At 36.4% G+C, this 10,491-nt stretch overlaps 1 protein-coding gene across 1 annotated transcript; it reads right to left on the bottom strand.

The window, feature by feature from the left end:
* Positions 1 to 6,130: 6,130 nt before the first annotated feature.
* LOC100956321 (olfactory receptor 51F2-like) lies at positions 6,131 to 7,075 on the bottom strand. Its single transcript, XM_003781381.1, has one exon. The coding sequence runs from the start codon at positions 7,073 to 7,075 to the stop codon at positions 6,131 to 6,133; it is 945 nt and encodes a 314-aa protein (XP_003781429.1).
* Between the last annotated feature and the right edge of the window lie 3,416 nt (positions 7,076 to 10,491).

Genomic DNA, 10,491 nt, shown 5'->3' with positions numbered 1-10,491 from the left:
AAGAGGAGAGTTGAACTCTGCTTGCTTGTTTGTAGAAACTATCCTGTGAGCCATTCTCAGTGTGGGGGGAACTCCTGTCTGCTTGGCAATGGGTTTTGTACCTATTGTTTGTTTCCTTGGGGTTGCAGCTCACCTCAGCAGGAGTGATGTGTGCTTTTCAGTCTTCTCTCTTGGCTCAGCTCCAATACGTCAGCTTACTTGCTAAACTTCTGTCCTTTAACTCTCCTTCTGGATGGGAGCGTCTGTGTAAACTTGGCTCCAGTTTGCCATCTTGCCTCCTTCCTAAATTCCTTTATTTTTATTAATACATTTTTGTTCATCTATTATAGGAAGTCTAACAATTAAGTTCATGAACTTGCCAGCATTTACTTACATTGGCAGCACTGTACAAACTGTTTGATAAGGTTCATATTCTTGGTATATTAGTGTCTCACAGCTGTGTTTGCTGTGTGGTGTTCATTATTACTTTTCTGTATTATTTTGCTATGTCAAGTTTTGGAACTTGAATTAGGGCCACAGACAAACATTATATTTTTGTTAAACTTGGCAATGGTGGAAGTAAAATCAGGGACATGTTAATCCAAATTTATAGGGATAATGCCACGTAGTAAATAGCAGTGTACGAATGGATAAAATGTTTTTGTTTTTTGTTTGTTTTCTCCTGAGGAGAGAGAAAGCATTACTGTCTAAGAGAGGTCAGAGTGGCCAGTAAAGAGAGGAAGTGATGAAACATAGCAAGAATTTGTCAAATTGTGTGTCAAAATAGTCAGCTGTGAGAAGTATAGCAGACTAAGTAAACATCCACAGAGAAACCCACAGTTAGGAAAATATTAACTGAAAATCTTGGCATAAGAAAGTTGTGTGCAAAAATGGTCCTAAGGAAGCTCACTGATGAACAAAAGCAAAGGAGAGCTGAAGTTTACAAAGAACTTTTGAAGCAGCAAGATGATGCTTTGGGCCATGTTATCACTGGTGATGAACCCTGGGTATACCAATACAACCTTGAAACAAAGTGTCAACATGCATAATGGAACCCAGCCATTTCTCACAACTTAAAATGTTCTGTCAGTCTAAATCAAGAGTCAAAATTAAGTTGCTAACCTTTTTTGACAGCAAAGAGACTATTCATTATGAATTTGTACCAACTGAATAGTTAATGTAGTTTATTATTTGAAAGTACTGAAAAGGCTACACAAAAAAGTTAAATGAAAACAAACTGAACTTTTGCTAACTCATGACTTTCTCAGTTCATTTGATTATCTCATTTTTTGAAAGGATAAGTTGTATAAGATATGCAAAGATTCTTGGGAAGTGGAGAAATATGTTTTGGTGAATCAAGGGCATAAAATAGCTGGAGTAAAAGAGTGAAGATAATGGGACCAAGAAAAGTAGCATGGAGGAAGGCCTGTGAGTCTGGGCACAAAGTGACAGGCCAGTGTTAGTTCCTATAAATGTTCCCTAGAGACCATTTGCCACAGATAACTAGGGAACCAGGATGATATCCAAAGGAGATCAGTCGGTCTATATCTTTGATTTTCCCAGTGCTCATACCATTGAACTTTTTATCAAAGTGACCACAGTGTTGTGTATAACAATGCATGAGCCAAACAACATTTTCTTCTCATCAGTGCTAATTTAGATACTGCAGCTGCCAATGTGTACCTGCTCGCAGCAGAAGTCGATATAATGTCCTGCATATGTGGGGACACATAAAAAGAGAGAAACTAGAAAGTTGTTGGCAAATGGACTGCATAAGACCTCTTCCACTTTAGGGGTAGCAATGATCCTTACTAGTCTTGTCCCTTTTTCTGGATATAAGTCTCCTGCCTCAGAACATAGGGCCTTTTTTAGCACCACTCTCTGAGGGACATATTTTGTGGTGTCAAAATGGGCACATAACCATAAGATCCATTATTCTTTCCATATAATGCATCAACAGGAAACTGTTGGATTGATAAAACATCAGTATGATCTTTTAAAGGCTGAGCTGAGGTATAATCTTGGTGATGATATTCAGGCACTGGCCTGTACCTTGTACACTGACTCAAAAGCTTTTTTGCGATGCTCTGTCAGTAGGTCTGGAAACCCAGGTTTGGAAATACAATTGGCTTTTGTCACCATCAGTTTGATGGCTTACTTGGGGAATCTGTGTTTGCTTTTACTGTTCTATGCACCTAAATGTAACATTGTAAATGTTCTAATGCACCTAAAGCTGTCTGGTCACTTATACTCACACCAGCTAAATAGTAGGAAAGGACAAAAAATAGTGTACTAGTCAAAAAAATTGACTCATTACCACAAGGAGCTAGGATTGTTACTACACAATGGGAATACGGAAGATTACATCTGAGATTTGGAAGATTCACTGGGGTAAATCTTAATGCCTAATGACTGGTAATAAGAGTAAAAGGGAAATTTGGAGAGGTTATAGAAGTTGAAAAATATCTAGAAATCTGCTATAAACCATAGTGCCTATAATTAATAATTTTGTATTATGCACTTAAAGAACTTATTAAGATGGTGAGTTTTATGTTACATGTTCCTTCTACAAAAGCAGAAACAAAACAAACAAATCCAGAGGGGTAGTATGAAACTTTTGGAGGTGAAGAATATGTTCACCATCTTCAGTGTTTTGATGATTTCAGAGGTCTATGCACATATCCAATCTCATCAAATTGTATACATTAAGTTTGTAAAGTTTTTGGTATATCAGTTATACCCCAGTGAAGCTTGTAAAACAAAAGGAAAAAAAGAGCAATTGTAGAAGTTATGATGTAGGGAAATGTAACCAGGAACTTACATTTTTCAAGGGAAAAGGACTAGATCACTTCAATGGGCAGAAACCTAAATCATTGGAAACTGTTGAGAGGGAAGGAAATTTAGGGGAAAAAATGATGGATAAATGTGATAATGAAAATTAGTTACAGCCTCAAAACCATCCTCAGCTGATGGGACTGTTGTTCCTTCACTAACCCTTGGTTATTGAATAGTTCTTATAGATAGTAGCCAGCTAGTAATCAGAAGCATTAGTGCCAGCTAAAAATCAAAATGAGCACAAAGGAATCTGGGTGCTCATAGAGGTGGATTGTGGCAGATGGTATAGGTTCTCTGCCTTATATTATGTTAGCACCCTTCTCAGTTCATCTATGAGCAGTGGAAGATAGATTCTCCCATTATGTTGATGGCTTTCAATCTTTACCATCTAGTTTTCACTTTTCTGCCTATGAATTTTCTCTGGTTTTAGAGGAATATATCATGTTATCAGCTGTTTACAATTTATTTAAGGGAGTAATATCCCCAGCATTCATCCTTCTATCCCTGAACATGAGAGTGAATAGATTGTATGTTTGATTCTGTCCTCCAAAGGGAATGTCCTGAGATGTGTGTTTTTCAGTTATTGAAGTGGTTTCATCAGGACTGAATTCCAGATGTCCACAGTGATTACCTACTCATTAATACATGTTTTATTTATCTTTATAGGCAAAAAGCCTTTATACAGATTAATTCTGTGAGCATAAGTCTGAAGTCTTGGAGAGCTGTGAAAGAAAAAAGCCTAGATAGAACTCCATAGTGGCTAGTAACCTAGTTACATTGGAGGTAGAGCTTGCAGGCAGGTGTCTGTATATCTCAGGAATTTCCTGACTGCTCCCTAGGAATGGATAACTACCTCCAGATAGTCTGTTAAAGGTCAAGCATTGTATCTGCTTCCTCCCCAAGACTTTTGTTTTGTGGTTTGTTATTTTGAATTGCCTAGTATAAAGATAATTTTAGATAAGATTAGGGGTATGGTTATAGGTTAATCAGTAGGCATTTAGATGCTAGCTGACTAGAGGTTTGTGTCATAAGATTATTGATTAATAGTGTGTACATGTAGTATTGCCTATATAAGCTTGGGTGGAATAAAGTTTTGCTACATGCCTAAGAGAGCTGTAGTCTCCCTTATTTCTCTGACATTTCAGATGCATGCTTATACTCTGTGATGCCACATCTCTCATACTTCACGCAACAATCTTGTCCCTCTTAAATCTCCCTTTTCTCATTGTGACACCTGTACTTTCTGACATAATCTTCAAAATAAAATATCTTTACCCAGTATCTATTTTTGGTGGAAAATTTAATGCAGAAGTGTGAAAGAGAATTTTAGTGTTTCTATAATGCCATATTTTCCAATAATAATATATAACTATATTTCATACATAATTAAAAGTTAATTTTTAGTTTCTACATCATTGGTTTAATCAGTATTTTTATTTCATTGATATATGATATTTTACATACTAATGGGGTACATATAAATGTTTTTTACATGCATCAAATGTGTAATGTCCATCATCTTAACTGTTTATCTTTTCTATATCTGGTAACATTTCATGTCCTCTTTTCTAGCTACCTTAAAATATGCAATATATTGGCTCGGCGCCTGTGGCTCAAGCAGCTAAGGTGCCAGCCACATACACTTGCACTGGCAGGTTCAAATCTACCCCAGCCCCACCAAACAACGACAGCTGCAACCAAAAAATGGCCAGGCATGGGGTGGGCACCTGTAGTCCGAGCTACTTGGGAGGCAGAGGCAGGAGAATCACTTGAGCCCAGGAGTTGGAGGTTGCTGTGAGCTGTGATGCCACAGCACTCTACACAGAGTGACAGCTTGAGGCTCTGTCCCCCCCCCAAAAGAAAAAATATGCAATATATTGTTGCTAACTTTGATCACCCTAGTCTTCCCTCCAATATTAGGACTTATTTCTTCTAACTATAAGTTTGTACCCATTCACCAACCTCTCTTCATTTCTCCTTCCCACTCTCACACCCTTCCCTGCCTCTAGTATCTATCACTCTATTCTCTATTAAAATTTACGTTAATAATGATCACTTTGATGGCAATGAAGATTATGGAGTAGGATAAGACAGAGAGAGTGAGCACATAGAAAACAGCTGCTAGAAATAATTAAGGAATTTTCGTGTCATAGATATAGGTCCTGAAAGGGAATTGGAAAGAAGGAAGCACATTCACACCGTGTTTGGGATGAATGACAGAGCCAAGCCATCCATTTAAAACACATCTAACCAGAATCTGGGAAAGAGTTTAATTTATTTGTGGCTTTTGACTATAATGTAGGTAAGTAGGTAAGTTTAAGACACCAAAACATTAGGATGTTTGGCTGCCTTATACTTACTTTAAAAGTCAGAATTATCAATATTTTTGTTATATAAAAAGAAAAATTTGGGTTAACATGAAATTTTTAAAAATTAAGTTAGAAGTCCAATCAATAGAATTGAATGGATTTTCTTAGCATTCATTCCAATAGACAAGGTGAAAATCTATTATGTTGAGGAAAATTTAGAAAAATCATGGAGTAGCTCTTATTTTGAATGGTACTATGCTAGTAATTTCAAAAGTTCAAAGAACATAAAAAATTTTTTATCCTTAGGAAATGTTCAGTAGGAGACATAATAATCAAATGTACCATAAGAAGATGCATTCAAAACATTATTAAAATGTAATGAAAAAGAAAGAATAAAAATCTGAGTACTGGTCATGAAGAAAATAACATGGGTAATATTTAGATGGGCCTTAAAAAGCAGGTGGAATTTAAAGGTAGTGAGGGGACAATTATGGAGATTCCAAGAGATGTGAACAAGCATAAGTAAAGTTACAGAGGAATAAGAGAGTGAAAAAAGAGTTAATGGATCATTTTGCAAAGAGACAGAGTTGGTCAATAAAAAAAGGATTTAAAGTAAATAAAAATTAGCTAAATCTAGGCGGTGAAAGTCTTCAACAACTAGAATTTAAGTATGCTGCTTCAATTTTATAACCAGATAACTCTAAAAGGTGTTTTTTTATTTTAAAGTAAGAATAGTGTTGCAGTGAAACAGGTCATTTGTAATCTTAACCTAAAAAACCAGGACAGAGAGTATAGAGCAGAAAAATCCTCAAGATATGAGCTGGGGTAATCATTTGTAGCTATTTAATAAAATATTTAACAGAAGTGAACATCTAAACTAAAACTGTAAGAGAAAAAGAGCGAATGTCATAGAAAGATGGGGACATTAAGTAAAATGTGAACATTTGCGAACAATATATGAACATTTTTAAAAGAACTTTAGAAGAGCATTCTAGGAATAGTAAATGCTAAATCTGAGTTCTCTTAGAACACACTAGTTTGAGCACAGCTTTCTGAATCTGCTTTGTTTTCACACTGTAGACAATGGGATTCATCGCAGGTGGAAGGAGGAGGTAGAGATTAGCAATCAGGGTGGGCACAAAAGGGGGAGCTTGTTTTCCGAATCTGTGAACAAAGGACAGGCTGATTAAAGGGATGTAGAAGATGGCCACAGCGGTGACATGAGAGACGCAGGTGCCAAAGGCCTTCTTTCTCTCCTCCGGGGACGCAATGCTGAGAACCGAGCGGATGATGAGGATGTAGGAGAGCAGGATGAAGATGGAGTCGACTCCAGCGGTGGAGATGATTGCAGTCAGGCCGAATGCACTGTTGATCTTCGTGTCTGAACACGAGAGCTTCATCACATCAGGGTGGAAGCAGTAGGAGTGGTGGAGCACATGGCTTTGGCAGAAGGACAGTCGCTTAAGCAGCACCACCAGAGGTACTAGTATCACTGTAGCCCTGGTGAGGATGGCTGCACCAATTTGTACTATTTTAAGGTCCGTTAAGATAGAGGCATATCTCAGAGGATTAGAAATGGCCACAAAACGATCAAAGGCCATAGCCAGGAGCACTGAGGATTCCATGACAGTGAAAAAATGATTGAAGAACATCTGCGATAAACAAGCATTGAAGCTGATCTCCCGGGCATTGAGCCAGAAGATTCCCAGCACCGTCACCAGGGTAGAGATGCATAAGCCGATGTCAGTGGTGGACAACATGGAGAGGAAATAGTACATGGGCTCATGGAGGCTTGGCTCAGTGAGGACTACGAATAGAATCAAGGTATTCCCAGAAAGGGCCGTCAAATAGAGGCAGCAGAAGGGGATGGAGATCCAGGCGTGGGCCCATTCAAGTCCCGGGATTCCCGTCAGGAGGAAAGTCGTGGAGGTGGAGTTATGGAAGGTTGCCATAGGGAAGACCTGGTCTGTGGGAGCAGAATTCCGTTTTAATATCTGGAAGTTCTGAGATAAAATTTTATTTAGTATCTACTTTTATTTTTAATAGAACATTTAGCATTTATTATTTATAATTTTACATTCTTAGCCACCTTATTGCATGCATATGATTACTTTTTAGCTAGACTATTAGACCTTTTTACTGTTTTGCACGAGGAAATGATCGATTTTGTATTAATCATTCCTTAATAAAGTGCCTTTAAAATAAAAAAATTTAAAAAGTGCCCTGGTTAGTAGATATTTATTGTTTGTCAATTGTTTATTTTCCTTGTTCTTTTGATCACTAATTATTAGGAATCTGTCTTTCAGGATTACTGATATTTTTTTCTTAAGAATTGAGGACTTGTAGTGTACAGTTAATAAATGAAAGTTTTATTACCATTATTTATTAGAAAGATTCGTGTTTACTTCAGAGAGATGATGAAACTATGAATCTACCTTAGATTCCAGCTCACTCTCAGTGATTACATGTGCTGACTTGAAGAAAAGTGTTTCCATTCCAATGAGTCTAGATGTTAATGGCCTCTTAATGCATAACCATGCAATCTGGTTTAGTCTCATGAAATAAGCCACTATTGTTAAAATCAAGAGAAAAATAGCTGCTCTGCTGATTTTTAACACTAATTCCTAACTTTCGACTCTAAAAAAAGAAATCATTCAGGCAAAATTACACAGGTGGCATGAATTACTGATAGATATGTGAGAGGCTTTGTTCTAAATGCTTATTCCCTTAGCAAGATGAAGAGAGAGATACTATTATCAAAGAGTTACAAACTAAAGTCATCATAGGGGCAAAACCTGTAGTTTAGAAGTCTGAATATGTTGCTCCTGGTCACAACCCCAGAAAGTGGTGTAGTTTGGGTTTTAATCTGAGACAATATGGCTTTAGAGGCTGTACTATCAAGCACTATGGTATGCACTTTATCTTTAAAAGAAAACACATAGGTGGGTGTAGGTCTCACCCAATCAAATAATTCTGATGCACACTCGTTTTGAAAGAACATCACTGGCCTGGTGCAGTGGCTTACACCTATAACCCAGCACTTTGAGAAGTTCAGGTGAGAAGCTCACTTGTGGCCAGGATTTTGAGACCAACCTGGTCAATACAGTGAGACTTTGCCTCTAAAAATAAAGGAAAACATATAAGTTAAAACTATATAGAATTCAGAGGCTAATAAGATGCTTGGAAATATACCTGAAACAGAAATCATTGATAGAGATAATGCATTTGGTACATTGTGAGGATTAAAATGAAAATATGTAATAGAAAAACTGAACAAATATCATGAATGGATAGTGGATGTTGTGAGCTCGCTACAAAAATTATAACTGTGTGCGGTAATACATATGTTAATTACCTAAATTTAACCATTTCAGAACATATATATGTATACTTTAAGACATAATGTTGTACATTATAAATACAATCTTATCTGTCAATTATAAAAAGTTAAATAAATTTGAGAAAATGATGCACATATGATAGTGAGTACAGTTTCTATCATGCATTGCTGAGATAAAATATTCACACAAAGATGTCTCACAAACAAGAAGTTTGGGAAGTCAATATAAGGATGAGGCGTGGTGAATAGAGCAAAATATTGAAAGTGAGTATAGTCAAGAGCTCTGAGGACTTGGAGGCCAGAAGACAGAAGTGACCAAGAAGGTTCTTACCTTTCAAGATGTGGAGACCCAGTAATTAATGACGATGCTGAAGTAGAAATGTCAGAGATTTGATGGGGAATTGGTGTCTTCACTTTCAAGATATTCGTTCTTGCATCCTCTGTGCTGAATTGATCATAATGGGACTAAAAAACATTAGGACACTTCATTTAAAGAAAACAACATGCCATTCTGAGATCATCTCCTTGATTTAACTTTTATACTAACTGCAACATTTTTCCCTCATGGTCAGGTTTAGATCTGTAAGGATAACTCTCTTATATTTAAGAATGGACAATTTCAATAAGGAACCCTGATAGAGTAGTCATTTAACCACATGAGACACAAGTTCCTTGGGGAGAATTCTGTGCCACTCTATTCAACACAGGTAGGGAAGTTGTTCTCTGGCAATGTTTAAAAAAATTAAAATACAGTAGAAACAAACAATAAACTATTTTTCTGCAATGAGTTTGGGAATGTGTTTACACGTGTGTACATATGCATGCACATGCCAAAGTGTTAAAAAAAAAAACTAAAAACTACATTATTCCTTGTAGTAGGCATGTTTGGCATGAAGATCAAGTATTTTTTGTGACTCTTCTGTCATATAATTTTTTAAATATTTTATTAAATGGATTTCATGTTTAACTGCGTAGAGTATCAGATATTTACATATTATCTTCAAACATATCAGGTATAAAACTAATGTTTTGTTTTGTTTTTTTAAGAGTGTTTTTATTCTAATTATGTTACTTTTTTTTTTGCAGTTTTTGGCCGGGACTGGGTTTGAACCCGCCACCTCTGGCATATGGGCCTGGCACCCTACTCCTTTGAGCCACAGATACCAAACTAATGTTTGTTAAGTGGGTTCCTATGAATCGGTGGCAAGTAGCAAAGTAAAACTACAAAGTCATGGAGACTCTATGGATATGGCTGTTTCTACAGGAAGTTTTGGCATCACATGCAATAAAATAGAAACTATTTCCAGAAAAATATTTTTGTTATTATCATGGTATGAAAATAATTCATATTTACATTGTATTTTATAAATGTTTGGTTATAGTTTCTTATTTTATATTTGCTGCAAAATAAAAATAAGTATTTATTTCATATAATTTAAATGATAGGTTGTTGATCTAGATAACATGCATTCACTTTATGTGTATATTTTGATGACTTTTTGACAAATTTATACACTTGTGTAAAAGTCATGACAATTGGAATATGGCATATTTTCACCATCATCAAAATTGTACTATTTTCCACATCATATAATTCTGACCTATCCTGGAACTGAGAAGTTATTGGTCTGTTTTGCTTTCTGTCACTATGTGTTAGATTTTTTTCTTCTGGAGTTTTATATACACAGAATTAAATGGAAGATACTCTTGTTATGGCTGCTGTGGCTCAGCATGATGTTTTGAGGCTTCCCCATGTTGTCTTTGTTAATAGCCCACTCAGATTTTTCTATTCATCTCTTGATGGAAAGTTTGTGTTGTAAAGATTTACCAACATACAGGTATTCGTGAGAACATGCTTTGTTGAGTAGGAAAGAGGAGGTGAGAGGAGGAATACATGTGTATTTGTCAGGGTTCTTCAGTGGAACAAAACTGATTGTGTGTGTATATGTGTGTGTGTGTGCAAGAGAGAGAGAGAGAGAGATTAATTTTAAGAAATTGTCTCATTTGACTGTAGTGGCAGACTGGAGG

The sequence above is a fragment of the Otolemur garnettii genome, unplaced genomic scaffold (assembly GCF_000181295.1).
Source record: "Otolemur garnettii isolate 467f Iridium unplaced genomic scaffold, OtoGar3 scaffold00001, whole genome shotgun sequence".
NCBI lineage: Eukaryota > Metazoa > Chordata > Mammalia > Primates > Galagidae > Otolemur > Otolemur garnettii.
Note: the sequence above shows the minus strand (reverse complement) of the source record. Positions and strands in the feature narration are given on the sequence as shown.